The sequence below is a fragment of the Heterodontus francisci genome, chromosome 36 (assembly GCF_036365525.1).
Source record: "Heterodontus francisci isolate sHetFra1 chromosome 36, sHetFra1.hap1, whole genome shotgun sequence".
In the NCBI taxonomy this organism is placed as follows: Eukaryota; Metazoa; Chordata; class Chondrichthyes; order Heterodontiformes; family Heterodontidae; genus Heterodontus; species Heterodontus francisci.
The window spans coordinates 2014371-2035873 of NC_090406.1; the positions used below are offsets into that span (position 1 = coordinate 2014371).

Genomic DNA, 21503 nt, shown 5'->3' on the forward strand with positions numbered 1-21503 from the left:
GCTCTAAGTAACCATCCCTGATGCACTCTACAAATTTGTCTTCCATGTTACCTCTGCCAATCTGATTTGTCCAGTCAATATGCAGATTAAAATCACCCATGACAATTGTAGCGCCTTTCTTACACGCCTCCATTATTTCCCGATTTATACTTTGCCCTACAGTGAGACAACTCTTTGGGGACCTATAGACAACTCCCACCCGTGACTTCTCCCCTTTGCTATTCCTTATTTCCACCCAAACTGATGCCACATCACGATCTATTGCACCTATATCACTACTCACCACCACACTGATACCTTCCTTTATTAACAAAGCCACCCCACCTCCTTTTTCCTTGTTGCCTATTTTTCCGGAACATCGAATACCCTTGAATATTGAGTTCCAGTCTTTGTCACCCTGCAACCATGTCTCTGTGATAGCTATCAAGTCATATTCATTTCTATTTGTGCCGCCAACTCATCTATCTTGTTATAAATGCTGTGTCTATTCAAATAAAGAGCTTTAAGCTTTGACATTTTACTGTTATTACTCATTCTGGTTCTAATTTCTGCTGCACTCTTCTCATATTTTCTGCCCCTTCCTGTCACACTTTGATTACCGTTTGCCTCTTCACTACCCTGCACCTCTGTTCTCTTTTTTCTTTTTGATTTTTTTTAAACTTCCCTTCAATTGAACCCTCCCCCCCCCCCCCCCAAAACTAATAAGCAGATCTGGCAATATCTGAGAGATACAGAGTTAACTTTTCAGATTGATGAGCTTTCATCAGAACTGGATTAGAGATGTGACTGATTTAAAGCAAGAATAGAGACAAGGGAAGGGCAGGAAAGAACAAAAGGAAAGGTCTGTGATCAGCTGGAATACAGGAGAGATTAAATGACACGAGGGATGATAATGCAAGGCGAAAAGGGGTGATAAAGAATTTGTATGGAGGAGGTGTAAATGGCAAGGCAGAATCATTGCCAACTTCTGCTGTGCAGAAACAAAACCAAATAACACAGAACAAAATGGGGCAAAGGTTATCATCTGAAATTGTTGAACCCAGTGTTGAGTCCAGAGGGCTGTAAAGTGCTCAGTTGAAAGAAAAGGTGCTGTTCTTCGAGCTTACGTCAAACTTCATTGGAATGGTGTAGGAGCCAAGGTCAGAGTGGGACGGGGGCTGAGAAATAAAATGACAGGCGACGGGCAGTTCAGGGTTATGTTGTGGACTGAACAGAGGTGCTCTGCAAAGTGGTCGTTCAATCTGCGTTTAGTCTCCCTGATGCAGAGGAGACAGCAACATGAGCAGTGAATACAGTATACTAAATTGAAAGTAGTGCAGGCACATTTCTGTTTCACCTGGAAGGATTGTTTGGGGCCTTAGATGGTAAGAAAGGAAGAGGTCAAAGGGCAGCTATTGCATCTCCTACGCTTGTATTGCAAAATGCCATGCGAAACGGATGTTGGAGATGATAGAGGAGTGAACCAATTACTTGATTTAGTTTTAAGCTATTGGTAGATTAAATTAAATACTTATCTGTAACACACACCACTACAAGTACTGGAGGCAAAAAGCAACACCACCTTCCCCCTCCGAACCAAATTCCCACTTCTGCCAAGTTTCCATCTTTTACACACTGTTTCCGATGCACTCTTCTGCAATCACTCTGTGTCCACTCCCTTGAGTATTGAAGATTAAGCAGTGATCTAATCAAGGTGTTTAAGTTAATTAAAAGAGTTATAGAATGGTTACAGTCATTTGGCCTGTGTTGTCCGTGCCGGCTCTCTGCAAGAGCATTTCGGCTAGTCCCACTCCCCTGCCTTTTCCCCATAGCCTGTAAATTTTTTCTCTTCAGATAACTATCCAGTTCCATTTTGAAATCCACATTTCAATCTGCCTCCACCACACACTCAGACAGTGCATTGCAGATCCTAACCACTTGCTACGTAAAAAAATTTCCTCATGTCGCCACAGGTTCTTTTGTCAATTAACTTAAATCTGTATCCTCTGGTTCTCGATCCTTCTGCCAATGGGAACAGTTTCTCTTTATCTACTCTGGCCAGACCCTCATGATTTTGAACACCTCTATCAAATCTCCTCTCCACCTTTAAGACGAACAGTCCCAGCTTCTCCAATCTATGCCCGTAACTGAAGTCCTTCATCCCTGATAACATGGTAAGTCTCCTCTGCATCCTCTCCAAGGGCTTGACATCCTTCCTAAGTGGTCCTCAGTATTGGGCACAATACTCCAGTTGGGGTCGAACTAGTGTTTTGTAAAGGTTCACCATAACGTCCATGCTTTCGTACTCTGTGCCTCAATTTATACAGCCCACGATCCCATATATCTTTTTAACTGCTTCGTCAACCTCCCCTGCCACCTTCAACAATTTGTGCACATTGCCTCTCCTCGTTCTTCCGACCAAAATGTATCACTTCACACTTCTCTACATTAAATTTCATCAGGTACATAGCTGCCCATTTCACCAGCCTGTCTGTCCTCCTGAAGTCTATCACCATCCTCCTCACAGTTCACAATGCTTCCAAGTTTTGTGTCATCTGCTGATTTTGAAAGTGTGCCCTGCACACCCAAGTCTAGGTCATTAATATAGATCAAGTTAATGGGGTAGATAGAGAGAAACTATTTCCTCTGGTGTGGAGTTCAGATCAAGGGGGCATAACCTTAAAATTAGGGCTAGGTGTTTAGGGATGATGTCAGGAAGCACTTCTTCACAAATGGTGGTGGAAATCTGGAAACCTCTCTTTCAAAAAGCTGTTGAGACTGGGATCTGTTGCAAAAACTAAGATTAATAGGTTTTTGTTAGGTGAGGATATTAAGGGTTATGGAACCAAGGCAAGTGGATGGAGTTGAGGTACAGAACAGCCATGATCTGATTGGTGGAACTGGCTTGAGTGACCTCCTCTTGTTCATAACTAGAGCCTAGTTAATATGATGCCAGTTGTTGAAAAACTTGCAGAATCTGTAATACGGGGGTGAATTCAGTGAATGTTTAGAGATGCGTGGGTAATCTAGGACAGCCGGCATGAATTTGTTAAAGGCAAGTTGTGTTTGACATAAGTTTTTTTGTGAAGAAGCAAGTGATGGGAAGCAGAGCCATGACGGTGGTTGGCGAGGTGGGTGGGGTGGTGGGAGAGGGAGGGGATATTAGTGCGGTGGGCAGTGCCTGGTAAGGGAGCGTTGGAGCATGGCCTGTGTAGGGTCAGTGCCAGGTGGGGTACTTCTGTACTCAGGAGATAGGCATGATTTTGACATAGGGAGCAGAATCTCAACTAAAGACATAAAAACAATGGGTTTGGCAAAGCTTTAGGAAGTCAGTGATAAGCACAGGCAGGTTTGTAAAGTGGTAAGGCAGACCACAGCTGGTGCTACACCTTGGGAAATAAAGCAAAGGATAGAACATAAACCCAGATGTTGATTACAACTGTGTCATTTCCCAAGAGAACAGGTAATTAACCATAAAATAAAATCAGGAACATTTTGGGTTTATAATCAGGGGCATGGAGTACAAGAGAAAATCAATTCCCCTCCAAAACCCCTCCACCCCTCTCCTCCTTTAAGATACTCCTTAAAACCTCCTTTGACTAATCGTTTGGCCACCTTTCCTTATGTGGCTTGGTGTTAAATTTTGTTTGATAATCACTCCCGTAAAGCATCTTGGCATTTTTTTTAACCACATTAATTGGCACTATGTAAATGAGTCATAGAGTCTTTATGACTGTGACTCTATGACTATAAATGCAAGTTACTGTTATTGCAGAGAGGTAATAAATTTGTACACAACAGTGGTTAGACCAGTATAGATTCACCAGAATTGTTACAGCACAGAAGCAGGCCGTTTGGCCCATCGTGTCTGCACCGGCTCTATGAATGAGCAATTCACCTGATGTCATTCCCCTGCCTGCTGCTGCTAACTGCTACTCTGTTTCCTGTCACTCAGCCAATTTCATATCCGTGTTGCTACTGTACCTTTTATTCCATGAGCTATAATTTTGCTCACAGGTCTGTTGTACAACATTGTATCAGATGCCTTTTGGAAGTCCATGTACACCACATCAACTGCATTGCCCTCATCAACCCTCTCTGTTACCTCCTCAAAAAACTCCAGCGCGTTAGTTAAACATGATTTTCCTTTAACGAATCTGTACTAGCTTTCCTTAATTAACCTGCATTTGTCCATGTGACTATTATTTTGGTCCGGAAGTATTGTTTCTAGAAGTTTCCCCACCACCAAAGTTAAACTGACTGGCCTTTAGTTGCTGGGCTTATCTTTACATCCTTTTTTGAACAAGGGTGTAACATTTGCAATTCTCCAGTCCTCTGGCACCACTCTGAGTCTGAGGACTGAAAAATTATCGCCCAGGACCATTTCTAAAATGGAAATACTAAACCTGAGGAGAGATACTGGAACTGTTGCCACTGGTACAGATATTGTCAAGGAGATTTCACAGTTTTTGAAATGATGATGGGTTCTGATGGTCTTTTCCAATTCACTCTATTTTCTTTGGTTGGGGAGTCAGCAGTGGGTCATTAATTTAAAATTGAGTGACCAGCAAAAGCTTGACATATATGATTCTGTGCTTTTTTTTTATTCATTCATGGGATGTGGCGTCTCTGGCCAGGCCAGCATTTATTGCCCATCCCTAATTGCCCTTGAGAAGGTGGTGGTGAGCTGTCTTCTTGAACCGCTGCAGTCCATGTGAGGTCGGTACATCCACAGTGCTGTTAAGAAGGGAGTCCCAGGATTTTGACCCAGCGACAGTGAAGGAACAGTGATATAGTTCCAAGTCAGGATGATGTATGACTTGGAGGGGAACTTGCAGGTGTGGTGTTCCCATGCATTTGCTGCCCTTGTCCTTCTAGTTGGTAGAGGTCGTGGGTTTGGAAGGTGCTGTCTAAGGAGCCTTGGTGCGTTGCTGCGGTGCATCTTATAGATGGTACACACTGCTGCCACTGTGCGTCGGTGGTGGAGGGAGTGAATGTTTGTGGATGGGGTGCCAATCAAGCGGGCTGTTTTGTCCTGGATGGTGTTGAGCATCTTGAGTGTCGTTGGAGCTGCACCCATCCAGGCAAGTGGAGAGTATTCCATCACGCTCCTGACTTGTGTGTTGTAGATGGTGGACAGGCTTTGGGGAGTCAGGAGGTGAGTTACTCGCCGCAGGATTCCTAGCCTGCAACCTGCTCTTGTAGCCACGGTATTTATATGGCTATTGCAGTTCAGTTTCTGGTCAGGATGTTGATAGTGGGGGATTCAGTGATAGTAATGCCATTGAATGTCAAGGAGAGATGGTTAGGTTCTCTCTTGTTGGAGATGGTCATTGTCTGGCACTTGCGTGGCGCAAATGTTACTTGCCACTTATCAGCCCAAGCCTGGATATTGTCCAGGTCCTGCTGCATTTCTACACGGACTGCTTCAGTATCTGAGGAGTCATGAATGGTGCTGAACATTGTGCAGTCATCAGTGCACATCACCACTTCTGACCTTATGATTGAAGGAAGGTCATTGATGAAGCAGCTGAAGATGGTTGGGCCTAGGATACTACCCTGCGGAATTCCTGCAGTGATGTCCTGGGACTGAGATGATTGACCTCCAACAACCACAACCATCTTCCTTTGCGCTAGGTATGACTTCAGTCAGCGGAGAGTTTTCCCCCTGATTCCCATTAACTCCAGTTTTGCTAGGGCTCCTTGATGCCATACTCGGTCAAATGCTGCCTTGATGTCAAGGGCAGTCTCTCTCACCTGTTGTAAACTTCTATAGTGCTGTGCCTCTTTATATTTCTCTCTCTTCCCCTCCCCCTCTTGATCTCTCTGCCCCCTCTCTTTCATCCTGTCTCCCTTAACCTCCCCCTCATACACACACTCGCTCTCTTTCTCTGTCCTGTTTGTTCCCCCTCATTGTATACTGTCGTACCCAAATATTTTTCTTTCTTATAGATTTGTTGTTTGAAAATTCCAAATGGATAGAGTTGATAGTGTAGTTACTGCCATATCATATACCAACTGGTGGTGGCACTTTCGGAACAATCATCCATAATAACCCTCAAATGGAGCATTGTGCTGGGTCTGTTGTAATGTGTGAAATATAATCCACAGGGTCAGCACCCCCAAGTGTTTGGTCCTTTGCCATGTACTTGGGATTGAAAGCATCTCTTATTGTGCAGGTGGCTTATTTGGAAAGTGGCTTAAACTATTGATGAGACCAGGAGTTTTGTGGCAATAGGATAGTGATGCCATTCCAGGAGCCATTGTACTAGATATCCATTGTAGTAACGGCTGTGCCCCTTGGGTACTGCACTTCTTTATTGATATTGTGAGTGTTCCTGAATTCTGATCGGTAATACTTCGGAGAGTTTCTCTCCCTTGGCAGGCTTGTTTATTAAATCTCTATGTAAAGAGAACAGTAACTCTGCAATAACAGGCCCTGAATGTAAACAAGTGCCTACAAAATAGCTGAAGTGTTCCTGTCTGGTTCTTGGGTTGCAGGCTGATAAACTGTGAAAACAGAAACACAATTGTTAGTGCAGAAGGAGGCCATACGGCCCGTCGTGTCTGCACCAGCTCTCCAAATGAGCAATTTACCTAGTGCCACTCCCCCGTCTTCTCCCCGTAACCCTGCACGTTCTTCCTTTTCAGATAAGTCTAATTCCCTATTTGAATGTTTCAATTGAACCTGCCTCCACAACACTCTCAGACAACGCATTCCAGATCTTAGCCACACGCTGCGTGAAAAAGTTTTTCCTCACGTTGCTTTTGGTTCTTTTACCAATTACTTTAAATCTGTGCCCTTTCATTCCCGATCCTTTCACGAGTGGGAACAGTTTCTCTCTATCCGCTGTGTCCAGACCCCTCATGATTTTGAATACCTCTATCCAATCATCTCTCAGCCTTCTCTTCTCCAAGGGAAACAGTCCCAACTTCTCCAATCTATCTTCATAACTGAAATTCCTCATCCCTGGAACCATTCTCGTGAATCTTTTCTGCACCTTGTCTAAAGCCTTCATATCCTTCCGAAGGCGCAGCACCCAGAACTGGACGCAGCACTCCAGCTGAGGCTGAGCTAGTGTCTTATACAAGTTCAAGGTACTCTATGCCCCTATTAATAAAGCCCAGGATACTTTATGCTTTATTAACCGTGCTCTCAACCTGTCCTGCCACCTTCAATGCACATATACACCCAGGTCCCTCACATCTGCACCCCCATTAGAGTTGTACCCTTTATTTAATATTGTCTCTCCATGTTCTTCCTACCAAAATGTATCACACCAGATTTCTCCACATTGAACTTCATCTGCCACCTGTCTGCCCATTCCACCAACTTGTCTATATCCTTTTGAAGTTCTACACTATCTTCCTCACAGTTCACGATGCTTCCAAGTTTTGTATCATCCGCAAACTTTGAAATTGTGCCCTGTACACCAAGGTCTAGGTCATTAATATATATCAGGAAAAGCAAGGGTCCCAACACTGACCCTGGGGAACAACACTGCAAACACTCCTCCAGCCTGAAAAACATCCGTTAACCAATACTCCTTGTTTCCTGTCACTCAGTCAATTCTGTATCCATATTGTTACTGTCCTGTTTATTCCATGGGCTATAACTTTGCTCACAAATCTGCACTGTATCAAACGCCTTTTGGAAGTCCATGTACACTATATCAGCTGCATGCCCTCATCAACCCTCTCTGTTACTACCTCAAAAAACTCCAGCAAGTTAGTTAAACATGATTTTCCCTTAAGAAAGCCATGTTGGCTTTCTTTAATTAACCTTCATTTGTCAATGTAACTGTTAATTTTGTCCCGAATTATTCTTTCTAGAATTTTCCCCAGCACCGAAGTTAAACTGACTGGCCTGTAGTTGCTGGGCTTAATTTACACCCTTTTTTGAACAAGGGCGTAACGTTTGCAGTTCTCCAGTCCTCTGGCACCTCCCCTGAGTCTAAGGAAGGCATAAAAATTATAGCCAGTGCCTCCACAATTTCCACTCTCACTTCCCTCAGTGTCCTTCGATGCATCTCATCCGGCCTTGGCGTCTTGACTGCCTATCTAATACTTCCTCATCAATTTTAAACCCTTCTAATGTTTGAATTATTCCCTCTTTCACCATTGCCTGGGTTGCATCTTCCTTGGTAGAGACAGCTAAAGGCCTGCTCAGGTCTGCAAATGAGACCCACCCAAGCCCGAGCCCAACCCGGCACGAGTCCTTCTATTTTTCCTGTGCCCAACCCGACCCGACCATCAGTTAACCTACTTTCCGTGTTTTACTTTGTTCCTTACCTGCATAAGCTTAAAATAACTGTAGCAAAACCCCCTTTAAAGTCCAAAAAGTAAATTAACATTAAAGTCACTTATCTGAGGTTGTGATAGATCCGATCCAACCCGACCCGAGCCCCAATGCCGGACCCGGAAGTGCGACCCGACCCGAACCCGGCACATCGTCGGGTCCTGTCGAGTAGCAGGCCTTTAAAGACAGATGCCAAGTATTTATTTAATACCTCAGCTATGCCCTCTGCCTCCATGCACAAATCCCCTTTTTAGTCCCTAATCGGCCCCACTCCTCCTTTTACCACCTTTTTACTATTTATATGTCTATAGAAAACTTTGGGATTCCCTTTTATGCTAGCTGCCAGTCTCATTTCATGCTCTCTTAGTTTCTCTTATTTGCTTTATCACTTCCTCTCTGAACCTTCTATATTCAGCCTGGTTCTCAATAGTGTTTTCTCTCTGGCATCTGTAAGCACATGTTTTTTCTTCTTTATCTATCTCTTTTGTCATTCAGGGGGCTCTGGATTTGTTTACCCTACCTTTCCCCTTCGAGGGAACATACCTTGACTGTGCCCGAATTATCTCCTCTTTTAAGGTAGCCCATTGTTCAGCTACCATTTTACCCCATTGAAGTTGACCTTCCCCCAGTTAATTAATCTTACTCTGGATCGTTCTTTATCCTTTTCCATAATCAGCCTAAAGCTTATGATACAATGATCACTGACCCCTAAATGTTCTCCCGCTGATACCTGATCCACTTGGCCCACCTCATTCCCAAGAACCAGGTCGAGCAGTGCCTCCTTTCTCATTAGACTAGCAACATACTGCTGTAGAAAATTTTCATGAGCACACTCTAGGAACTCTTGCCCCTCACTGCCCATTACACGATTATCCCAGTCTATGTTTGGATAATTCAAGTTCCCTATTATAACTGCCCTTAATTTTTGCAGACTGGTTCTTCACAAGGCCTGGATAGCATTAAAAAACTCCCATTTACATAGCTTCTATCACAACCTCAGGATGCCCCAAAGCACTTTACAACCAATTAAAGAAAGAAAGACTTGCATTTATATAGTGCCTTTCACAATCAATCATGAAGCACTTTACAGCCAGTGAAGTACTTTTGAAGTGTAGTCACTCCAATTTGCACACAACAGGTTCCCACAAACATCAGTGTAATAATGGCCAGATAATCTGTTTATATGATCATTGAGGGATAAGTATTGCCCAGGGCATTGGGAATAACTCCCTGCTCCTCTTCGAAATAGTGCCATGGGATCTTTTACATACACCTGGGGCCTCGGTTTAACATCTGATCTGAAAGATGGCACCTCCAACAGTGCAGCACTCCCTCGGTACTGCATTGGAGTGTAAACCTAGATTTTTGTGCTTAAGTCCTGAAGTGGAACTTGAACCTGGAACCTTCTGATTCAGTTGGAAATGCTCCCAACTGAGACTCAGCATTTTTGAAGTGTAGTCACTACTGTAAAGTAGGAAAGCAGCAGCCAATTTGCACACTGCAAACTCCCACACACGGTAATGAGGTAAATAACCAGATAATCTGCTTTAGTGAAGTTTATTGAGGGATAAGTTTGTCCCAGGACAGACCTCGCCTGCTCTTCTTGGAATAGTGTCCTGGAAGTGTGGGAAAGCGGGAGTGAGCAGGCAGGAACCCTACAGGAGCAAGAGTATGAGTGGGAAGAAGCCCCAAAGGGGTGAGAGGGAGCAAGCACAGGTGAACATTGGGTGGGGAGGCTGCAAAGGAGGGGCGAAGGGGAGATCGGAAGTGAGCAGCGGAGTAAGTGGGAACCAGGGTTGATGAGCAGAAGAGAACGGAGAGTGGGAGTGAGAAGGACAGAGGGGGCAAGTGGGAGAGAACAAGGGAGAGACAGCAGGAGATGGGGAGTGAGCAAGCAGAGAGACAGAGAGAGACTGCAAATGGGAGGAGAGGGAACAAGTAAGTGGGGGAGAGGAGAGTGGAGAGCAATTAAGTTACACGTGAATGAGGGGGAGATCGAGTAAAGAGTGATTAAGTGAGTGGGGAAGGGAACAAATGTGGAGAGTGAGCGCAGAGGGAGGGCGCATGTGCGGGGTGAGAACAAATGAGCAGAGCGAGTAAGAGGGTGGGTGTGAGCATGAGGAGTGAGTGAGGAAGAGAGGGAGCAAGGGCCACGAGCGTGGAGATCGAACAAGCCAGGGGAGAGAGAGCTCGAGATCATTGCACCAGATTGTTCCACAGCTGACCTGTTAGTGCACTTGGGATCTTGGAATCCAACCTCTGACACCTTCACAAAAAAAGGACTTGGCATCCCAAGTATCTCCTAGTTTCAGCATCTTGGATCCAGCATTGGTCTCAGCCGTGAACTGATTTGAGTGGAAACGAGAGTTGAAATAGTTAGAACGGCATTGTTACCTGCATCCACTCAGAGCCTCCCAAGTTGCTATGCTCTGCAGTTGCTCTTAACTCTGTGTTGTTCTGTAGGCTTCCCTCCAGCAGTACCGCAGTAATGCTGGGTCTCCAGCCAACCAGTCTCCCACCTCCCCAGGCTCCAATCAAGGCTTCTCTCCAGGCAGCTCCCCTCAAGTAAGGGAACCTTTGCTTCCAGTGCTTGTCTTGTTGTTGTGACTAATTCATGGTCTGCAATGGCCCTATCCCATCCTTGCCCGTGTCATACTTTGCTTCATCACCTGACATCGCCACATGCCTCTCTGTTTAACCAATAACTGTTGCTGAGCCTTTTTAATGCTTCCATTACCACCGTCTGTTAGTGTGTGTTTGTGTATCTGCATGCTGCTGCTTAGTTGTGTGTGTGCATGCATGTCACTGTGCATGTGTCTGTGTGAGTTTTGATCAGTCTGTGTTTAATTGATTGCTGGTTCTCGGGTGTATGGCAAAATGTCGCAATCTCTTCAAATCAGGAGATGGGTTATGCCAAGGGGATGACCTTAAGAATTGGGAGCCTGGAATTTATTGTAACTTTATCTGTTTCACTTCTGAAGGAAGCATTCCCTGGGAGGAGAGAGTGTGAGCGGGAAAGAGCAGAATGCATTAGCTGCGAGAGAGTAGAGTGAGCAGGAGGCATCAGCTTTGGGTGTGATTAAGTTGAGAAGCAAGAAATGTATGAACATGCTAATTGGGGTATTCTCTAGACCTCCAAATAGTGAGAGAGAGATGGAGGAACAAATCTGCAGGGAAATCAGAGATGTGCACGAACTATAGAGTGATGATACTGGGGGACTTGAATTATCCAAATATCGATTGGGATAATTTTAGAGTAAAGGGAAAGGAGGGGAGGAATTTCTGAAATCTGTTCAGGAGAGTTCCCTTGACCTGTATATTCTCGGTCCAACTAGGAAGGAGGTATTGCTGGATCTGGTGCTAGGGAATGAGTTGGGCCGATGGTCTGTGCGGCAGCACTTGCATAAGAGTGATCATCGGATCATAAGGTTTAGATTAGTGATGGAGCAAAGGAAGGAACTTGCTTCATAGGATGAGAAGGGATCTAGCCAGGGTAAAATGGAACAAGGACTGAGGAAAAACTGTAACGGAACAATGAGTGATCTTTAAGGAGGAAATGATTCAGGTACAGACTAGGTACATTCCAGCAAGGGCGAAAGCCAGGGCTCCTTGGATGACGAGGGAGATGGGGAATATGATGAAACAAAAAAAACAGTATTATGCATGTTGGGTGAATTCTTCAAGCGAGAACATAAGAAATAGGAGCAGGAGTGGCCATTCGGGCCCTCGAGCCTGCTCCGCCATTCAATAAGATCATGGCTGATCTGATTAACTCCACTTTCCTGCCATTCCCCCCCACGCCCATAATCCTTGACTCCCTTGTAGATCAAAAATCTGTCTGACTCAACCTTGAATATATTCAATGCTCTCTGAGGCAGAGAATTCCAAAAATTAATGACCCAGTGAGAAAAGAAATTCCTTCTCATCTCTGCCTTAAAAGAGAGACCCCCTTATTCTGAAACTGTGCCCCCTAGTTCTAGATTCCCCCACGAGGGGGCACATCCTCTCAGCATCTACCCTGGCAAGCCCCTTCAGAATCTTACATATTACATAATAAGGTCACCTCTCATTCTTCTAAATTCCAATGAGTATAGGACCAACCTTTCCTCATAAGAGAACCAGGCTAGATATAATAAGTTGAGAGGGGAAGTGAAGAGGAAAATAAGACTGACAAAGAGAGAATATAATGGCAGGTAACATAAAAGGGAACCCAAAAATCTTCTACCGGCATATAAATAGCAGGTAGTAAGAGGCAGGGTCGGTCCTATTAGTGACAAATAGGATGATATATACTTGCAGGTGCAGGGCAAGGCTGGAATATTTTGTATCGGTGTTTGCTAAGAAAGAGGATGCTGACAAACTATTGGTAGAAGGTGAGATGGTAGAGGTAATGGATGGGGTGAAAATTGATACTGGAAAGGCTGGCTATGTTTAGACTGGATAAGTCACCTGGTCCGGATGGCTTGCGTCCCAGGTTGCCCCAGGATGTGGGGAAGGAGATAGTGGAAAGGCTTGCCAGAATCTTCCAATCTTCCCTAGATATAGGGGGAGATGCCAGAGAATTTGAGAATGAGCAGATATGACAGCCTTACTCAAGAAAGGGTGTAAGGATAGTCCTAGTAACTATAGGCTGGTCAGTTTAACATCTGTGGTGGGAAAGGGTTTAGAATCAATAACCAGGGGAAAAAATCAACAGGCACTTGGAGAGATTTGCGTTAAAGGAGAGTAAAAGGCAGATCATGCTTGACTAATCTAATTGAATTTTTGATGAAGTAACAGAGAAGGTTGATGAGAATGCACTGTATGTTGTCTATATGGATTTTAGGAAAATATTTGACAAAGTACCACATAAAAGGCTGATAAAATTGAGGCTCATGGTATAGGAGGGTCAGTGTCAGCTTGGATTAAAAAAAAGTCGTGGTAAATGCTTGTCTTTCAGACTGGAGGATAGTAGACAGTGGAGTTCCCCAGGGGTCAGTGCTAGGACCATATACAAATTTGGAGATGTGGCAGGCATTGAGGATGATGATACGATTCAACTGCAACAGGACATTGATAGGCTAGCAGAATGAGCAGACAAGTGGCAAGCGGTGAGGAGAGCAGGCCCGGGACGGTGGTGGAGGGAGGAGAGCAGGCCCTGGCAGGGAGAGGAGAGCAGACATGATGGTGAAGCTGGATTAAGTGCTTGCTGTTTGGACCCAGTCTGTTTAGTCCTGTACATGTTGGAGGTGCTGTTCCTGGTGTTGTGCCCTGCAGCTAATGTATGGCGTGTTTTCACTGTGAATCCTGTTTTGAAATTCAAGCTTAACCTGACAAAGCCTTTCCGAAAGCTGGACCAGCAAGCTTTGCCACCTGATAATACACCATGGGTGAAAGCTCAGTGGCAGCCTCTGCTTGGTGCAGCATCATAAATATACATGGAAGTTACAACATGGAAGCAGGCCATTTAGCCCAACCAGTCCATGTTGACATTTACCCTCCACACAAGAAACTAGTTCTCATCACATTTACCCTCCCTTTCCTGTCCCATCTAACATTTTAGGAGTGGAGGATGTGATATCCAGGGAGGGGCAAAATAAGTGTCCCTCCCTGACCAGCTCCATGTCCTGTCCAGTGGCCAAGTACAGAGTCAATGAGGCCAGAAACTGGATGCAGGTGAGAAATGATTGGTCCACCGGGCACAGAGCGCTAGGTGGTGTGAAGAGGAGGTCTGGGACACCACAGTACAGCTTCTTGCCCGAGGATTGCATTTGCAGACTGTAACTGAATGAAGCAGTGTCGGGGAAGAAGAGAAGCATTTGTGTATGCATGTGCTGTCAGTCACAGGAAGATCAGTCTACGCTAAATGTCGCATCTCTGAGCAATAAACTTTCTGCGCTCTTTCCAACAGACATCCATACTTGGGACTGTTTTTGGGGATTATTACGATCAGCAGATGACAAACAGACAGGCCAACTCCCTGTCACACCAGGTAAGGACCCAGGCCTAACTCCTTGTCACAGTGGGAGAGCAGGGTGTCAAACTGCAAAGTTTTAAAAATTGGCCCAATATTTGGAACTTCTGTCTTTTACCTTTATTATTCAGTTTTGTTCTGTATTTAACATTAATTTAATTTAATGTTTAGATTAGTTCCCACTGGGTTGCAGGTGTGATGTCTGGATATGTATTGTGGCTGAAATCTTGCTGCTGCAAGATTGGTCTGGAGCAGAGGATCTAGGGCCCCCAGAAGGATGGGCCTAGGGCTGCAGGAGGATGGGTCCAGGGTAAGCTCCTAACTATTATGTTTTTTATTTTAGCTTGAACAATTTAATATGATTGAGAGCCCGAACAGCACCAACAGCCTGTACAACCAAATCTCAACTCTGAACTACTCGCAGGCAGCAATGATGGGACTGACAGGGAGCCACGGGAGTCTGCAGGACTCACAGCTTAGTTATACCAACCACGGAAATATCCCCAACATCATTCTGACCGGTGAGCATCTCACAACATCACTGTACTAAACCTTTCCTCACACTGCCCATCCCATCACTTCATTACATCACCATGTAACCGGGTCATAGTTGGAACATGAGCCACAGCAATAACTTTGCAAACATGGCCCAGGCACAATGGACCGATTGGCCACGTTCTATGCTGTATCACTATATGATTCCATGATCTGTTACTCTGCTTGTCTTGTGTAGAAAATGAAATGTCGCAGTGGAGTGCAGGCACACTGCTAGGCAGTATAAAGGGAAAGTGGGAAGGACCCCTGTGCCCCATACTGCCATCTTGCCATGTTAACCTACCTTCCTCCCGCAATCACTCCCTGATGCTATTCCCCAGTGTAAATCTGACTCACCGGTGTAAGATGCTGCCTCCCCAGTATAGTGATTGCTGGAAACAGCTCTATCCCTCTGAATTTATAAAGCACCTTTAATGTAGCAAAACATTCCAAGGCACCCATAGAAGGGTAGGAATGGCAGTTCAACATTCCTGGTTACAGGATTTTCAGATGAGATAGAGGGGGGATAAAAAAGGAGGGGGAATGTTCACAATCTTGATTAATGAAACAGTTAAAGCTGTGAAGAGGGATGATATGTTAGAAGGATTGTTAAGTGAGGCCAAAACAAAAAGTGCTGGAAATACTCAGGTCTGGTAGCCTCTGGAGAGAGAAACTGAGTTAAATGTTTCAGGTTGATGACCCTTCATTAGAAGTGGAAAAGCTTAAGAAAGGTAAGGTGTTTTAAACAATTACAGAGGCAGGGAAGAGAAGGTGGAGGAGAACAAAAGGAAAGGCCTGTGATAGGATGGAAGGCAGGAGTGATTAAGTGACAAAAGGATGATGGTGCAAGGCAAAAAGAGGGTGGTAAAGGATAGGTAAAGAAACAAAAGATGTATCCAGAGGGGTTGTAAATGGGGAAAGCAGAATCCAAAAACAAAAGAACACATAAAAGGGGGCAGAGGTTATGATCTGAAATTGTTGAATTCAGTATTGATTCCGGAAGGTTGTTAAATGACCAGTCGAAAAATGAGGTGCTGTTCCCCTAGCTTATGCTGAGATTAATTAGAACACAGGCAGGAGGCTAAGGACAGAGAGATCAGTGAGAGTAGAATAGACAACAAAAGAGTTAATCAGTGATTAATGGTATATACTTCATTGGAAAAGTCTAGTGAATAAGCCAAATGAGCTGAGGGCACATAGACACTTGGAAGTATATCATAGCTATTACTGAAACATGTCTTAAAGAAGGACAGGAATGGCAGCTCGATATTCCTGGTTCCAGGGTTTTCGGGTGGATAGAGAGCGGGATAAAAAGGAGGGTGTCATAATATTGGAGGGATGACATGCTAGAATGATCATCAGTGAGGCCACATGGATCGAACTGAGATTGAAAAGGAGCAGTCACACTGCTGGGAGTATACTATAGACCCCAAACAGGCAACGGGTGATAGAGCAAATAAGTAGGCAAATTGCTGAGGACAGCAGGATCAGTAGGGCAGTAATAGGGGATTTCAACTACTCTAAAAACTGGGATAAAATCAGTGTAAGAGATATAAAGGGCACAGAGTTCTTAAAATGCATTCAGGAGGGGTGGCGCAGTGGTGAGCACCGCAGCCTCACAGCTCCAGCGACCCGGGTTCAGTTCTGGGTACTGCCTGTGTGGAGTTTGCAAGTTCTCCCTGTGTCTGCGTGGGTTTTTGCCGGGTGCTCCGGTTTCCTCCCACAAGCCAAAAGACTTGCAGGTTGGTAGGTAAATTGGCCATTATAAATTGCCCCTAGTATAGGTAGGTGGTAGGGAAATATAGGGACAGGTGGGGATGTGGTAGGAATATGGGATTAGTGTAGGATTAGTATAAATGGGTGGTTGATGGTCGGCACAGACTCGGTGGGCCGAAGGGCCTGTTTCAGTGCTGTATCACTAAACTAAACTAAAGAACTTTTTTATGTAGCAAGCCCAACAAGAGAAGGGGCAGTTCTGGACATAGTTTCAGGGATTGAAGCTGAGCAGGTGGAAGGGGTATCAGTGAGAGTGTATCTTGGTGGTCGTGATCATAATTCAATTAGACTTCGAGTAGTTGCGGAAAAGGATAAAGGCAGACCAAGAGTATAAGTTTTAAGTTGGGGAAAGACCAGTATTACCAAGCTGAGATGTGATTTGGCAAAAGTGGACTGGAAACAGCTATTTGAAGGTGATCAGTGTCAGAGCATTCGGAGGCATTTGAGTTGGGGATAGCGAGGGTGCTGTATTTAGAGTTGATAAATCACCAGGACTGGATGGGATGAATTGAGGAGACTGAGGGAAGTAAGGAAGGAAATTGCGGCGACACTGACCTTAATCTTCCAATCCCCCTCATATAGGGGTGGCGTTAGAGGACTAGAGAGTTGCAAATGTTACACCCTTGTTCAAAAGGTGTAAGGATAAACCCAGCAACGACAGGCCAGTCAGTTTAACCTTAGTGGTGGGAAAGCTTTTGGAAATGATAATCCAAGACAAAATTAACAGTAACCTGGACAAATTTGGATTAATTAAGGAAAGCCAGCACGGATTTGTTAAAGGCCGATCATGTTTAACTAACTTGATTTTTTTTGTTGAGGCAACAGAGAGGGTTGATGAGGGTAATGCAGTTGATGCGTACATGGACTTCCAAAAGGTGTTTGATAAAGTGCAGTATAGTAGATTTGCCAACGACGTCTAAGCCTATAGAATAAAAGGGACAGTAACAATATGGATATTGTTGGCTGAGAGAGAACGGTTGATTTACAGACTGGAGGCAGATGTACAGTGGGGTTCCCCAGGGGTCAGTACTAGGACCATCACTTTTCCTGATCTGTATTAAAGACCTAGACTTGGGTGTACAGCGTACAATTTCAACATTTTCAGATGACACAAAAGTTGGAAGTACTGTGAGGAGTGTAATGATAGACTTCAACAGGACATAGACTGGCTGGTGGAATGGGCGTACATGTGGCAGATGGAATTTAATGCTAAGAAGTGTGCAGTGATATATTTTGGTAAGAAGTGCAAGGAGAGGCCATATAAAATAAAGGATACAATTCTAAAGTGAGCACAGGAGCAGAAGGACATGGGGGTATATAGAATCATAGAGATATACAGCACCGAAACAGGCCCTTCGGCCCACCGAGTCCACACCGATCATCAACCACCCATTTATACCAATCCTACATTAATCCCATTTTCCCTCTCACATCCCCACCTTCCCTCAATTCTCCTACCACCTACCTACACTAGGGCCAATTTTTTTTTTTACAATGGCCAATTTACCTATCAACCTGCAAGTCTTTGGCATGTGGGAGGAAACAGGAGCACCCGGAGGAAACCCACGCAGTCACAGGGAGAAGATGCGAACTCCGCACAGGCAGCACCCAGAACCGAACCCGGGTCGCTGGAGCTGTGAGGCTGCAGTGCTAACCACTGCGCCACTGTACCAACCACTGCGCCACTGTACCAACCACTGCGCCACTGTACCATTTGTTCACAACTCATTGAAGGTGGCAGGGCAGATTAAGGCATTCGGGATAAATTGAGGCATAGAGTACAAAAGCAAGGAAGTTATAATGAACCTTTATAAAACACTGGTGCGGCCTTAACTGGAATATTGTGTGCAATTCTGAGCACCAGTAGGAAGGATGTGAAGGCATTGGAAAGGGTGCAGAAAAGATTTACAGGAATAGTTCCAGAAAAGAGGGACTTCAGTTACTTGGATAGATTGGAGAAGCTGGAGCTGTTCTCCTTAGAGAAGAGAAAGTTGAGAGGAGATTTGATAGAGGTGTTCAAAATCATGAGGGGTCTGGACAGAGTCAATAGAGAGAAAGTGCTCTCATTGGCAGAAGGGTCGGAAATCAGAGGGCACCGATTTAATATTTCTCTTTTGAAAGGGGAAGCTGTCTAAGTATATATACCAGGGGGCATAGATTTAAGGTAAGGTGCAGGAGGTTTAGAGGGGATTTGAGGAAAAGTTTTTTCACCCAGAGTGTGTTTGGAATCTGGAACACACTGCCTGAAGAAGTGGTAGAGGTAGGAACCCTCACAACATTTAAGAAGTATTTAGATGAGCACTTGAAACGCCATCGCATACAAGGCTACGGGCCAAGTGCTGGAAAATGGGATGAGAATAGTTAGGTGCTTGATGGCCAGCACAGACACGATGGGCCGAAGAGCCTGTTTCTGTGCTGTATGACTCGATGACAACACGAGGGAAATTTTTTTACGCAGCGAGTGGTTAGGATCTGGAATGCACTGCCTGAGTGTGTGGTGGAAGCAGATTCAATCATGGCTTTCAAAAGGGAATTAGATAAGCACCTGAAGGGAAAAAAAGTTTGCAGGACTACAGGGAAAGAATGGGAGAGTGGGACTAGCTGATTTGCTCTTGCAGAAAGCCAGCACAGACATGACTGGCTGAATGGCCTCCTTCTGTTCTATAACCATTCTATAATTCTATTATATGTTCCCAGCAAGAAAGAGTGGATCTCCCAAATCTGGATCCCCTGGATGTCCGAGCATACAGGGTAGGATAAGGCAAAAACGGGAAACTGATGTCACATACTGAGAGTTCACAACTGTAGACAGCCTGGAAGAGTATTGAAAGTGTAGGTGTGAAATTAACAAGGATATTAGGAAAACAAAGAGGGGGCATGAAAAATTATTGGCCAGTAAAATCAAGGAAAATCTGAAGATGCTTTTTTTAAATACAAAAAGAGCAAGAGGATAACAACGCAAAGAGTAGGGGTGATTAGAGAACAAAAAGATAACTTCTTTGTAGAAGCGGAAGATGTGGGTATGATTCTTGATGAATACTTTGCTTCTGTCTTCACAAAAGGTGGGTGGGGGTGTTGTTGCAGACATTGTAGTTAAGGAGGAGTGAAATATTAGATGGGGTGAACATAGTTAAAGAAGAAATATTAAACAAATTAGCATCTATGAAACTAGATAAATCTCCAGGCCTGGATAAAATGTATCCCAGACTATGAAGAGGTCTGAGGGAGGAAATAGCAATGGCTCTGACTAACATGTGCCAATCCTCTCTGCTACAACATGGTGATGGAAGGCTGCTAACGTTGTACTGTTGTTTAAAAAGGGAGGAAGGGATAGACTGAGTAATTATTGGCCAGTCAGCCTAACCTCAGTGGTGGGAAAATTATTTGAAAAATTCGAGTGACGGCGTGGATTTGTTAAGGAAAGGTCGTGTCTTACTAACTTGATTTGAATTTTTTGAGGAGGTGACGAGGAGGGTCAATGAGAGAAGCACATTTGATGTATTCTACATGGATTTTAACAGGCTTTTGACAAGATCCCATATGGCAGACTAGTCAGAAAAGTAAAAGTCCATGGGATCCAAGGTAAAGTGGCATTTTGGATCCAAAATTGGCTCAGTGGCAGGAAACAAAGGGTAATGGCTGATGGGTGTTTTTATGACTGGAAGGCTCTTTCCAGTGTGGTTCTGCAGGGCTCAGTATTTGGTCTGTTGCTTTTCATGATATATATCAATGATTTAAACTTAAATGTTGTGGGTATGATTAAGAAGTTTGATGATGCAAACGTTGGTACTGTGGTTATGGTGAAAAAGAAAGCTGCAGACTGCAGGAAGATATCAATGGACTGGTCAGGTGGGCAGAAAAGTGAGTGAAGTGAGAGATAATACATTTGGGGAGGACAAAAATAGCAAGGAATACACAATAAATGGTAGGATACTGATATGTGTAGAGGAATAGAAGGACTTGGATTGCATATTCACAGATCCGTGAAGGTAGCATGGAAACACAAAAATATACAGCATAGAAGGAGGTCATTCGACCAATCATTATTCAGTGTGAATGGAGGCGCAAACAATGCAGAAGTCCCTGATTCAGCGGGGAGTAGAGTGCGGCAGGGTTTGGAGCAGAGAAAGTGGCTGGTCAGGTGACAAACAGTGGCAAGTAGTGCTCCGATATGGTCCAGTGGAATAGAAGGAATGTAAAATAGGAGAAATGTTAACCTGGGGCACTGCAGCACTCTGGCAGAGATCAGTAATGATGAGGCTTCTCCCCAGCTGCCTGCTAAACAGCCCTTCCAGACGCTGTATAGGCCTCTTACAGCAACCTATTTGACAGCCCTCCGCACTGAACACTTCCATCTACAAGGCGCATCAGGAGTGTGCTGGAATAATCTCCATTTGCCTGGATGAGTGCAGCTCCAACAATGCTCAAGAAGCTCAACACCATACAGGACAAAACAGCCGTTTGATCAACATCCCATCCCCCACCTTAAACGTTCACTCCATTCACCACCAACGCACAGTGGCAGCAGTATGTACCATCTACAAGATGCACTGCAACACCTCACCAAGGCTCCTTCAACAGCACCTTCCAAACCCACGACCTCTACCACCTAGAAGGGCAAGGGAAGCAGATACATGGGAACACCATCGCCTGGAAAGTTCCCCTCCAAGCCACACACCATCCTGACTTGTAACTATATCGCCGTTCCTTCACTGATGCTGGATCAAAATCCTGGAACTCCCTCCCTAATAGCACTGTGGATGAACCTATACCAGATGGACGACAGCAGTTCAAGAAGGCGGATCATGCATATTAATTGTGTTTAATTAATTGTATGCAGCTGGTGCGCATTAACTGGGGTTTCACTTGAGCCCATATAAATAGACACCTATTGAAACTGGTGTGGTTGGGTTAGGAAGTGGTCCTTGTAATGTTTAGCTTTGTAAATAAATATAAGACTGA

General features: G+C 44.6%; 1 protein-coding gene across 4 annotated transcripts in view; it reads left to right on the top strand.

The window, feature by feature from the left end:
• LOC137351499 (CREB-regulated transcription coactivator 1-like) overlaps positions 1–21503 on the top strand; it is a 119410-nt gene that overhangs the window by 85254 nt on the left and 12653 nt on the right. For all 4 annotated transcript variants that reach the window (XM_068015953.1, XM_068015950.1, XM_068015951.1 and 1 more), the window contains 2 exons: positions 14169–14249; positions 14575–14752. In XM_068015953.1, coding sequence (XP_067872054.1) covers positions 14169–14249; positions 14575–14752 — 259 coding nt within the window. The remainder of the gene's footprint in view (positions 1–14168; positions 14250–14574; positions 14753–21503) is intronic.